At 55.4% G+C, this 12,553-nt stretch overlaps 1 protein-coding gene across 1 annotated transcript in view; it reads left to right on the forward strand.

Annotated features, from left to right (window-relative positions):
* Nucleotides 1–12,553, forward strand: part of CACNA1B (calcium voltage-gated channel subunit alpha1 B) — a 186,297-nt gene that overhangs the window by 147,653 nt on the left and 26,091 nt on the right. The window contains exons 32-35 of the mRNA XM_057548592.1: nt 7,113–7,229; nt 7,624–7,689; nt 9,032–9,123; nt 11,185–11,329. Coding sequence (XP_057404575.1) covers nt 7,113–7,229; nt 7,624–7,689; nt 9,032–9,123; nt 11,185–11,329 — 420 coding nt within the window. The remainder of the gene's footprint in view (nt 1–7,112; nt 7,230–7,623; nt 7,690–9,031; nt 9,124–11,184; nt 11,330–12,553) is intronic.

Raw genomic sequence — 12,553 nt, forward strand, 5'->3', positions numbered from 1 at the left:
TAAGGAAGAGTAAAGGCTCCCAAATAGCCAAGATACTTAATAGTAAGAAGGTGCTCCTGGGGTGCCGTGCCAGGGAGGCGACTTCCTGCAAAGCTGTAGCAGTTTAGACCATGTGGAGTAGCCCAAGAGCCTGGAATCAAACCCACTCGCGTGTGGAAACTCGGTGTGTGACCGTCTGTGGGCGTAACTGATGATTAGTACAGGGAAAAAGAGGAATTGGATCTTGGTTCGCACCATTCACAAAAATACTGCAAATGGATGAAAAGACTTAAATATAAGAGACAAAAACTTTAAAACTCTTAGAAGAAAATACAAGAGATTATTTTTAAGACCTTGAGATAAGGAGGGATTTGTTAAGCAAAATATATATAAAGCACCAGCCATAACTGGAAAAAAATTGTATAACATAAAGTTTCTGTGTATCAAAAGGAGGAAGGCCAATCCATGAACAGGGGAAGGATATTTGTATCACATTCCTTCATTTATACACGTTAAAATATTTATGCAGTGCCTATCATGTGCTAAGCACTATTCTAAGTGCTGGGACAAAAGATGAAAATCCCTGCTCATTCTAATGGGAAAGACACATGGTGTCAGACAGTGACCAGGGAGAAGGCAAAGCAGAGGGGGTGTGAGACACTGGGGAGCCGTGATTGTGTGTCACTGAGACCGCGACCCCAGGTCAGGAAGTCTGGGCTTGCACGGAATCCGAGCAGGTGACGGCGGGGGGGCAGCGAGTGCAGAGACCCCCCAGGGGTGAAGGAAGGGTGGCGCTGTGGCCGCGCTGTGAACACCTTGCGGTCGGTAAACTTTGGCTTTTCTTTTGAGTGAGATGGGAGGGTTTGGAGGGTTCTGTGAGGAGGAGTGACACGATCTGGCGTTTAAGACCCCAGCCCTGGCAGCTTTGTTGAGAACATTGTGCAGGGCACAGGCAGAGGCAGCGAGACCAGTCAGGGCTGTCTTAGCCGGGTTCCCCCAGAAACAGACCCTGAGACAAGAATGTGGTGCAAGTCGTTCATCTGGAAGCGAGCGGAGAGGCAGGCAGCCCGGGAAAGGCGCTATCAAGTCAGGTACCGTGACTACCCCGGGGCTCTCCCAGCAGCCGCTGTCTGCCGTGGGTTGAAGGCTGCTGGGGAGAGGGGGCCAGAGAATTATTTTTTCAGCAGTTCACCCTTCATTAATGTTAGGGCCTGGGTATTGTGTCCTGGCCTGGGAAAGCTCTCAGAAACAAAGATGTGAGTGCTGAAAACTGGGTAGTGGGCCTTGCAGGGTGTGTGTGCGGCCGAGCGTTACTGCTGTGAGCCGGGAGAGGAGCTGGGAGCTGGGATGCGGTCAGACATGGTCAAGTTCTGGGTGTAATTTCAAGGCAGAGCTGCAGATGGGTCGGACGTGTGTGTGAAAGATGAGGCAAGGATGGCATCAAACTTTGTCGTCTGAGCACTTGGAGAAGTGGATTGTCATTCACTGAAAAGGGAGGGAATTGTGAGGGACAGGTTTGCTGAGGACGGTCCAGCTGCACTTTGTCCGTGTTAGAGTTCAGTCCTGCTCTCCTCCCAGGAGTCGTCCAGCGGGCAGCCAGAGGAGACTCGGGCCAGTGACGTAAGGCTAGGAATCGTGAGTCTGTAAGATGAGATGGGATGAGATGCATGGGGGAGAAGAGCGTGAGGCCAGCACGTAGTGAGCAAGGCTGGAGGGCGGAGGCCTTCCCGGCTCGCCGTGGAGGTCAGTGTCCAGAACGTGCCAGACTCCTCCGGGAGCAGGAGGTACGCTGGGGCGTCTTGGCGAAACGGAAGACACAGATGGCCACAGAAAGATACTCAACCTTACCTGTAATCAACGAAATACACAGTGAAACGGCACTGAGATGCCGTTCCACACCCAGCGTTTGTCAAACAGAAACCCTGAGGTTGCCGGCTGCAGGCGAGGGTGTCGGTCGGCGCGGCCTCTCTGGAGGGGCGGGCGTGTGTGCTCCGGCACCCTCCCAGGTGCAGATGCCCAGGGTGCCTGGCAAAGGAACCTGGAGACGTTTTCACACTGATGTTCATGGCAGCCTTGTTCGCGGCAGCAGAAGTGGTTTATTGACACAGTGAATGGTACCCTTATCAAGAGGATGCTTCTGAAAATCGGGCTTTGCTCAGAGTCAGAGCACAAGTTTGCCTGAGCCCGAGAGGGCTGCGTACAGTCTAGTCCCATCACAGAGTTAAGGACAGGCAAGTATAAACGCATTTTAAGAGTTTGAGGTAAAACAGTGAAGAAAAGCAATTACTGACAAGAATTAAGGTTAGTTACTACATCTGGGGAAGAGAGAGACGGGAAGGGCTTCCAAAGTAATGGTGACATTCTGTTTTTTAAGCTGGATGATGAATATATGGATATTTTATTACCTTTATTTAAAATACGTGTGTGTACATATACTTGCACGTATTCTTTTGTTTATGTGAGATGTTTCATGGTTTTGAAAAGTCAGTGATCTGAATAATCCAGGCAAAAAGCTGAAAGCTGCCATTTTAACAAAAAAGCAAGGTTATTTGTTCCACCGGCTGCTGGCCTTGCAGCACTGCCCGGGCGCTGCCCCTTTGCTGTGCACCTCTTCTCACCCAGAAATAGTTCCCCAGTGTGGTTTCTGCCAGGCGCTCCACCTCCTTGGGCACAGGAGTCTTTATGCCCCAGATAAAGGCATCCAGACACTGGGCTCCCAACTGCAAGGACACAGCCCTGGGGGTCGGCAGAGGGGTGACGGCTGGGAGGGCACCCACAGGAGGGGCAGGCAGGGGTGCCCGGCTGATGTCGCAGACGCGCTGTCTCCCAGGGGCACCTCCCCACAGAGAGGCCCCTCAGCTGCTGGAAACTCGAGGGAGGGCGGCTTGCAGATGTTCGAGAACTTAATCCCAGCAAGACCTCCAGAGTAGCCACCACCAATCCTGGGCGCCCAGCAGGGCTGGCGGGAGGGCTGAGAAGCTGCTTGGTCTGAAAGCTCAGCTGCCCCGGCCACTAGTGATTTCAGAGGGCAGTCTTCACCCTGTCCTGCGTGGAGGAGGAAAGGTGAAAGGAAGCCGTCTTGTGGATTTCGGTGTCTTTTTTTCTTTCTCCATTGTAGTCACTTCATATGTTACTTTGTGGATGCACTTTTTTTTTCCGTAGGCAAAAATATGAGTGTCAGTTCCCACCCCCGACTTAAAAATCACCATAGAGCAACAGTCTTAACCAGGGTCACGTAGAGAACACATTCTAAGCAAGCATAAAACTGACATTGATTTCTTTGCCTGGAAATAAAAAAATAAGTGTCTGTGGGTCATCTTTGGATTTGCATTACAAACAGAAATGCAAATGATGCCCCTGTCTGCATAACCTACAGATTTCAAAAATGTGTTTTGATTTGGTACATTTTAAGCAAAATATGCAAAGTTTACCAAAATCCTAAAAATTTCCAGTGAAGTATTCAGAGTTTGAGTTTTGCTTGTGTTGGTGACTCATTTTCTCTTTTGTTTTCTGTTTCTGTTCTTGATTTACCCTCACCTACCTGCTGACTCACGTCACGCAACCAACATACAACGCGAAAACCATGTCTCCGTCTGCATGTTGTGTGCCTGCTGTTCAAACATCCCAATTTGTCAATAATACGCAAATATCCATCCATGAAAACATCACATGTAGGAAACGGTTGGTTTCATGACTTTAAATGGTTCTTAAAGCTCCTTGCTTTGCTTGCTCTGGTCCCCCTCTCTCCTGCTTCCTGTCACCCCTCGCCACTGCCCTCCTGTGCTCAGAGCCCAGCTGCACCCGCCCCTCTGGCCTCTCACGCACTCTCCCAGCTCCTGGGGTCCAGCAGGGGCTTATGAGGGCCCCCCAGGGACCATCTGACCACAGGAACTGGCCTTGGGCTGAGAGAGGAGGTAGGGGCTTCTGAGTGAGAGGCAGGTAAGTGATGAGACGGGCTCAGAATTGGGGAGGTTTTGCAGGATGTGAGTTTGGACCTGATCCCCGAAAAGTCCATGGTTTCTGCTGCACAGTCGTCTCCCCTCTGCTCTGTCTCCACTGGCAGACCCAGTGGCCTCGGCTCTGCCCAGTGGCCTCGGACAAGGTCTCCTGTAGGGTCCTTCCTGGACGTATCTTCCGTGGGGGCCAGGCTGGGGGGCACCAGGCTGGGGGGTTGGCCTGAGTAGAAAGAGGGGCTCTGCCCCAGGAGGGAACAGAGGGCTGGGCCTTCATCCAGCGTCGCTGATTCTCGTGTGCTCTGGTCAGCGAGCTTGTGTGGAGCCCGTGCAGGTGGTGTGGACGGAGCCTCCTTCCAGGTGAAGGGGCAGAGAAGATGCGGGGAGCAGAGTGAGCTGAGGCTGTGACTGCAAGTTCATGCAAAGTAGCAGGTTCCGAGATTCCTGCTACAGAAAGTGAATGCTTGTGATAAAGGGTTTCACAATCGGAGCAGAAAAGCTTGAGTTTTGAGAAAAGGCTGTTTGACGCTGCAGAAATACCAGGCCGCATCTTTCGCACAGGCTCTGCTCAGCCCTTCCCGTCCACCCGCTCTGTGCCCTCCTCTGCCTTCGTGTCAGCGGCCAGGATACTGTGCGTGTGTGGGCTTTCTCTCCTTTCTCTCTGTCTCTCCCCGTCATCGGTCCCCTTGAGAACGAAGCTGAGTAGGAGAGCAGCTTGTTCCACGCTCTGCTGCACCTCATCCCTGGCACGTGTGTGGTCCCCCGACACGTGCACAGTGTGAGGGGGGGGGGCGCCTCATTGTGCTGTGACTGACCAGAGGCAGTGATGTCCTTGGATGCAGGAGACGTGGGCCTCGGCCTGGGCTCCGTTTGCCTCTGTGGTGGCGTTCCAGTGCTCAGTGCACCGTAAGTTCCTTTTCTTAGGGGTTCCTCGCCCGCGGGCATGATGTCCTAACGCCTCCATCGTGTGGCGGTGGAAGCTGGCGCTCAGTGGAGCTGGGGACCAGTGTCCCCTCAGCGTAAATCAGCTCCGTGTTGAGGGCTGTGAAGCTGACCTTTCCTGGCTCAGAGGCAGGGGCCATAAGGAGGGGCCTGGCTTGGAAGTAGGTGGGGTTGCTCGTGGGTGCAGCAGAAACCATGGACTCGGGGGGGTCGGGGCAGGTTGCATCCGCCTCCAGGGGGTTGGCTGAGGCCAGGGGTGACGGTGCTCAGCCAGGGGGAGGCCGCTGTGTGCTTGCTGCCCCTGCCGTCCCGCATGCAGTCTGCATGGTGGTGTGTGGCGGCTCGCGCCCGGCTGCAGCCGTGGTGCACTCGGCCTGTCACCCTGTGCTTGCGGCATCTTTGGCCGCCGTCACCTCTGCCCTCACGGCTCTCTAGGGCTGTCCGTCTGTTGGCACCTGCCCCCTCTCCTATGTGCCCGTGGAGCCCCGAGAGAGAAGCCGGGGAGGAGGGGTGGGACCTGGGTCTCAACAGAAAGTAGGAAGGGGCTGCATTCACGCATCCAGTAACTGGAACGAACAGCGCCTTCCGCTGCCCGCTGTGGCATCCGTCTCTTCCTTCTTACCCAGAAGCTTATATTTCCCCCCAGTATTTCCAGGAAATCTTGTCTGTCCCAACCGTCTGAGCAAATTGCTTTGGTCTTGGCCCCTCCAGACCCACCTGCGCAGGTGGTTTGAAAGCAGACACCCCTGAGGTGGCAGCTCCCCCCTTGCTGTGCTTTACTGTCTTGTACAAAGGGTCCCCTGGCACCGTAGGCAGTCCCCCCCTTCCATCCCTGTGCCCGTCCTCCTGAGGCGACTGGCTCACCTGAGAGTCCTCAGGGCCCGCGGGGCTCAGGTAGAGAGTGTGGGTATGTCTCATCCGTCCTGTCTACCCCTGAGGTTCTCTTGCCCCAGCACGAGCCAGTGAGGGAGCTGCAGGGAATCGAGTACACCCTCCAGGGTCACACCCCGAGGTCCACTTCTGCCTTCTTGCTGATCTGGACCACAGTCGCCCCTCCTCGTGCCTGCCAACTGCCCCCTCTCCCTGTGGCACTGTCCAAAACCTGGGAGCCGTCCCCCAGGGTAGCTGTAAGTCCCTCGCCAGCAGAGACAGTCCAGGGTCCCTGGTGGGAAGCAAAGAAGCCAGACCCTGAGACAGGCAGTGGAGGGGCGGAGTGAGGCCCGTCTCTCCACCGACGCCTCGTCCCAGCCAAGGTCAGATGGGCAGCCCTGGAGGGAGGACGCGGCTCTGCCCAGGCCCTGCCGCCTCCTGCGTGAGCTCTGCCGCTGCACCTGTGCTCTCTTTTCTCTGTATTTGACCACTGCATCTGGCAACACAATGTGTCTAGCCTGAGCTGCTTGCATATTTTAAAGCAGCCAAGTGTGGGGAAGCTGCCCTCAGGCTGCGTGTGGGCACCTGGTCTCCAAGCAGATGGGCAGGAAGCCGCCCGGGCTCACGAGCACCCCTACCTACTCACGGACGCCGAGCAGGGCCGTGCCCCCGAAAGGGATGCCAGGAATTCAGGCGCCCCTGGGCCAGGGTGGAAGCCTCGCTCCCAGGTCATCCGTGCAGTCCAGAGACGGTTGGGTTAGTTCGTGCCTGATTTCGACCCTTTGGATGAGGGAGCCGTGCGAGATGGCTTGGGTTCTCTGGAGTAGACACCGGGCAGTGGGTTGCAGAGGTGGCTTCCCTGGCGTGAGCAGCAGGGCCGACGCCACCTGCGCCTCCTGCGGTGACCTGTGTGCGGGCACCTGCCCAGGCCTGGAGGAAGGGTCTGCCTCTCGGCTGGGCCCCCGGCAGGCCGGGGCCTTGCTGGCTGAGTGGTAGCCCTGCCCCTGGGCAGCTCGGCCTTGCCCTGTGAGAGGCCGTCAGTGTCGGAGGCCTGGCCTCAGGCAACCTCCCCTTCCACCTGGCAGCGGGGGCTGCTTCATGGGACTTTTCTCTGTCCCTCCCTGTGGAGGACGTTTCTCTGATTTGCTGCATGAGAAGCGGTTTGCAAAGACAAGCTTCACTTTTGGAAGGTTTCCTGGTGGCTGATTGCTGCTTAGACTGTGAAGCGGTGACTTTTGTTCCATTCTCTCTCTTCACCTGCTTTTCTTCGGGGCACAATGACCTGGGGAGGTGGGGTGGGGAGTGGCCGCCCTGCGCCCGTGGGAGGCTGGTCTCCGAAAGTCAGAGCACAACCTCTCTTCCCTGCAGAACAACTTCATCAACCTCAGCTTCCTCCGCCTCTTCCGTGCTGCCCGACTCATCAAGCTGCTCCGCCAAGGCTACACCATCCGCATCCTGCTCTGGACCTTCGTCCAGTCCTTCAAGGTGAGGCTGGGCATGGCCAGGCGCGGCCTGACCCCTCCCTTGTCGTGCAGGCTGGGGGGCTTCTGCCGCCACCGCCCGAGTGCCCTCCTCGGGAAGGCCGGGGCGGGTGCCCACACCTCCTGCGGTCCCCGTTGTCCTGTGATGGTTTGTAAGGACACTTTCAGTTGTACGGAGAGTATCTTGTTTATGCTCACAAAGGGCTGACGTGGCTTTTATGACTTGATTTGTAGATGAAGAAGTTGACGGTAGCTTGGTGGTCAGTGGGGTGGGTCTGCAGTCAGCTGAGGCCAGTGTGGCCCCAGAGACCCGGCCACCATCCGCTCTCCAGACGAGGCTCAGGCAAGGGGGCAGGCGGCTCTGCCGGAGCTGACCCGTCCCCCGTGTGTCTCTGCAGGCCCTGCCCTACGTGTGCCTGCTCATTGCCATGCTGTTCTTCATCTACGCCATCATTGGCATGCAGGTGGGTGTGCACGGGGCCGTCGCACGGTAACCATGCAGGTTCGCACTTGGCAACGTTTCTATGAGCCAGGTGCCGTTCTAAGCGCTTTATGAACTTAATCCTCAGAAAGACTCTTCTGTGGCTGAGTCCAGGCAGTGCCACCCTTTGTGGGTAGATGCCCGGCCCTGCTGTCTAGTGGAATCCTGCTGGGCTGTGCTAGGGCGCCGGTGGGCACGATTGCTTGGGTGCTGGGCCCCCACGGTGGTGGAGTGTTTGAGCACATCTGCAAGACGCCGAGCGGCCTGCGGCGCAGCAGCTGGTCATTCTTTTGGCCCAGAAGCACTTCTGAAGGACAAGCGTCCCGATCCTGTACAGGAGATTATATACTGTTGAAGGAAAAAGTCAACAGGATCATACCAGGTCACTGTCCTGGTCAAAGTTAGCTTGCATAATTTACCTTTATTTTGTCAAAGAACGCTCTGTCAGCTATTTGGGAAAATGTTTAAAATACACAAAGCAGCGTCCCAGTTGATACCTTTGGCATCTGGCCACTTTCCAATAGTAGGGATGGGAGATGGACTCAGATGTTAATTTGTAGTGGAAGGAGACAGTGTCTAAAGGTTAGCTGAAAACTGATTTTTAAACTCTATTTTCAGGGGTTGAAAAGTTGTCTTGCTTAAAATTTGCTGAGATCTGATGCTGTTTAAAACAAATATATATTTTTTCTTGCTTTGGTCTGTGGGCATACAAAGACATATGTCACTGATCTTTATTTTTGATGGATATATGATGATTCATAAATTTTCATCTGGATTCCAGATTTTAAGCTACTTAGAGTTAGGGACTCATTTGCATTTCTAACCTTGAAAGAAAAAAATTAAAATGGATAGAAAGCCCATTGTGATTTTGCACAGAAGTGTAAAGAGAAACGTTCAAGTGACGTATCGGAATATCAGTATAATTACTGGTTTGGAGTCATTGACGAGAGAGTGAATTTTAAAACGCTTCCCTTCTTCTGTCTGGCAGAGCCCACCAAAACTTAGCTCTGGGTCCCCCTTTTACTAGTCACGCTGGCAGATCCCTGGACAGGCTCAGAGCCGGAGCCAGTGCACGCTGGGCCGTGGGACAGGGATACATTTGCCTCTCCAGAGGTTTTCTCTACCCTGGAAATGCACAGACGCTGCTGGAGCTGGAAGCCACCAGCCCCGGCAGCAGTGGTGGCGGCGGCTTCTGTCAGGGTTCTCTGGCTAAGGGCAGCGTCCTGTCCCGTGTGGGTGCACACGTGCACACACACCATCTCCTGCCCGGCTGCAGCTCCTGAAGACCCAGCAGCAGTGGTCTGCAGCCTTCTTCTCCACTTCAGGTGTTTGGAAACATCGCCCTGGACGACGACACCAGCATCAACCGGCACAACAACTTCCGGACGTTTCTACAAGCCTTGATGCTGCTGTTCAGGTGCGCTGTGGGGAGGTGGGTCCAGGCTCAGTGGCTTCTTCACTCAGGGTGGGACCAGCCCCCCAACCCCGGTCACACTGGCTTCTCCGCAGTGGACCTTTCCAGTTTCTCCTCTTTTTCTGCTTGTTCTTCCCTAAGGGCTCCTGGGCCTCAAGACAGCCTGAAGGGAAGGCCATGAGGAGGTCAGCCTGAGAGCGCCCGGCCAGGCCCGCCTCCTCCACCTTGTCTCTGCTCCCCGGCGGCAGCTGCAGGGCCTCCAGTGGGGCTGCAGCCCGAGAGGTCTGGGAGGACAGAAGGTGTCCAAAGGGCTTTTCTTGGTGTGCCAGCCCCAAGCTTCCCGTCTGCTCACCTTAGTGATTCCGGGGATCTGTGCTGTCAGGAGAAGCAGGGCAGTGGAGAGCTGCTGTCAGCAGCGTGTACCCACTCAGTGGCCCAGGGAACCCAACCGGCCAGAAGTGCCGTTCTGATGGGAGCTGCAGTTCCTGAGACTCGGGGGTGCAGCCAAGGGGAGCACCAGGGCGGGGCCTGGAGGAACACAGGCTTGTGTTAGCTCAGAGGCCTTCCTGTGAAGATGTGTGTGGGACGGCTCCCCAGCCATTGCTGTCAGGCGTGGACACCCGTGGACTGGGGCTGTCCACCCCCGTGGCTTGAGAATGCACTTGTGGGCGGAGGCCAGAGAGTTGAATGTGTCTCCCTCCTTCACCATGACCCTAGGAGGGGAGAAAAGAGCTCTTTGTAGTGATTTATGGTGGAGGGGTCCTGACAGCACACCCTGCCTTGGGCCCTTTCCTGAGGTTTCACCATCTGTGTTCACTTACGTAAATGCGTCGGGCGGGCTGCTGCCAGGCCCACCCTTGGGGACCCGCAGCACATCTGGCCCTATGCAGATGCGTTTGGGGCACCGTGGGAGTTCTTCTTTATATGGAGGGTGAGCTCAGATCAGGCCTGCTTCACTGAGCTGCCTGGAGAGAGTTTTTGACTTGTTCTTTGCAGCAGATGAACAAACATCCTTAGGCTTACACTTTCCCCAAATAGTGTCGTTTCTCTGGACTTGAGCTATTGCATTAACTTTATTTCTTTGTTGATTAATAGCCTGCCTTGTGCCACAAAAGATATGAAGTGAGCCTTGGTTTTAAGCCTTTGGTCTCAGAGATCTCTCTTCCTTCCTCATCTTGGTGTCACATGTGGGCGCCCTCATCATTCAGGCCTGGCACGGGCTAAACCAGCCGTTGTCAGTAGGGAGTGGGCCCAGCTTCTGCCCAGGGCTGACCACATAGGGGCACGGGGGGGACCCAGGCCTCTGGCCCACCTGCAGGTCTGGTGCACATCTGGCCCCTGGTGCTGGCCTCACGCACAGAAGCAAAAGTCCACGCAGGAGGGGCCTCTGTAGTGGCTGCTCAGGGCGGGGGTGTTCTTGATGTGTTCGAGAAGCAGTAGAAGCTGGGGTGGCTGGTATGGAGTGAGTGGGGACCATGGCAGGGGGTGAGGCCAGGGAAAGGGCAGACTGTGGGCAGTCTTGTGGATTTTAACTTTTGCAGGGAGTGAGGGGGTCATTGAGGGGTCATTGATCTTATCCCTGGGCTGCTGGTGGGGAGCGAGCACCAATTAAGAAGCTGTTGCAGCAGCCCAGGGAGGTGGGGGTAGTACGTGTCTGGCTGGTTTGAAGGCCGATGAGCTGATGATCAAGACGTGGTGGGTGAGGTGGCGAGGGTGACTCCCGCGTATTTGGCCTGAGCAGTGGGAAGGATGGAGTCGCTGTGTCCGAATCCAGGAAGACTGGGTGGCGTTCTGGGGAGATCAGAGCCCACAGAGGGGAGCTCGCCATGGTGCTGACTTCTGGTGCGGTGGAGTCTTTCCCGTAACTAGGGCTTTCCCAATTATGATCAGCTTGAAAAGCTAATGCCAGAGGTTTCTTTTTAAGAAGCAACATCTGATACCCAGACCTCACACATGTGCAGGATCCCTGTGGGAAGGAACCCAGCTCTCCTGAACTCCCAGGCTCCCTCCCACGGCCGGTCCTGGGCCGTCCTTCCTGGGCCTCACGCTCTGCCCTCTTCTCAGGAGCGCCACTGGGGAGGCCTGGCACGAGATCATGCTGTCCTGCCTCAGCAGCCGGGCCTGCGACGAGCTCGCCAATGCCACTGAGTGTGGGAGCGACTTCGCCTACTTCTACTTCGTCTCCTTCATCTTCCTCTGCTCCTTTCTGGTGAGCCCTGGGCATTGTGCCCATCCCGTCGCCTGCATCTGCCTGTCTCAGACCACCTTGGGCCCCCCTAGTCTCTTGCTGGTCCCTGATTTTGATCCGTGTCACATGAAAGCTGATTCCATGTTGATGGTCCTCGTTTCCCCAGAGATGAGGACCTCATTAATCCTGAAAGGACCCCCTGGGTAATGAGCTCCTGTGGGCCTGCCTTTACTTCTGTGGAAGGGGTTTTCAGTTTCTGTAGGGCATTTGTCCCTCAGTTCTCAGCTTCTAGAAGGACTTGCACCGTGGTGATAAGATACGAAGCAGCAGAATTCCAGCCAGCCTGCCTGTGGCCCATGAGCTATGGAAGCTCGTGGGGTCAGGTTGGAGGTGTCAGTGGGCCAGGTCCCAGGGTGCGGATTTTATTACAAGTCAGCAGAAGGCTCTGGGACACTGTGAGCAGTGACGTCATCTGCTTGACATTAAAACCTCACTCTGGCTTCTGGCTTCTGGTCAGGAGGGGCTGTAAGTGAGCAGGAGATAATCGAAGTGACAGTTGGAGAAGGTGGGTGTGAAAGAAGTTGTGTGGACTTGGGCTGCATTGTAAAGGTAGAGCTGACACAATTGATGATTGAACATGAGCATGAGAGAAAAAGAGGGAAAAACGCTGCCTTCTGGGGTTTGCTGGGGTGATGGAGTGAGTGGTTCTTCCCCCGAGGTGGAAAGGTTGGGGAGCCGTGGGCATGGGGATAAGGAGGGAGGGGGTAGAGACACGTGGGGGCCTCTGGGCTGGAGATGTGAATTCATTGTCATTAGTATTTGGTGTATCCATCAGGCTTGATGATACCCTCTAGGTCCCTGTGTGGTTCAGAGACCCACGGCTTAAACATCGCCTGAGCACTGGTTAGAAATGCAGATTCCTGGGTCCCTTCCAAGACTTGCTGTATCAGGATCTCTGGGAGAGGGACCCAGGAATCAGTTTTAACAAGCTCCCCGGGTGATTCTGTGTGTGCTAAATTCGAGGAGCACTGACCTATGGAGAGTGTGGTTTGAGAAGAGTGCTGAAGACTCAGCCCTGGGGGCATTTAGGAGACAGAAAAGAGCATGGGATCCAGAAGTTGATAAGGAGCAGTGAAGCAGGTGAGAGCCAGGAGAGGGCAGTCCCCTAAAAACCAAGGGAAGACAGTGTCCCTAGTGGGAGGGAACCATGGGAACCATGGGAGGGAACCATCATCAACCATGTGA

This window comes from Balaenoptera acutorostrata, chromosome 6 (assembly GCF_949987535.1).
Source record: "Balaenoptera acutorostrata chromosome 6, mBalAcu1.1, whole genome shotgun sequence".
NCBI classification, from domain to species: domain Eukaryota; kingdom Metazoa; phylum Chordata; class Mammalia; order Artiodactyla; family Balaenopteridae; genus Balaenoptera; species Balaenoptera acutorostrata.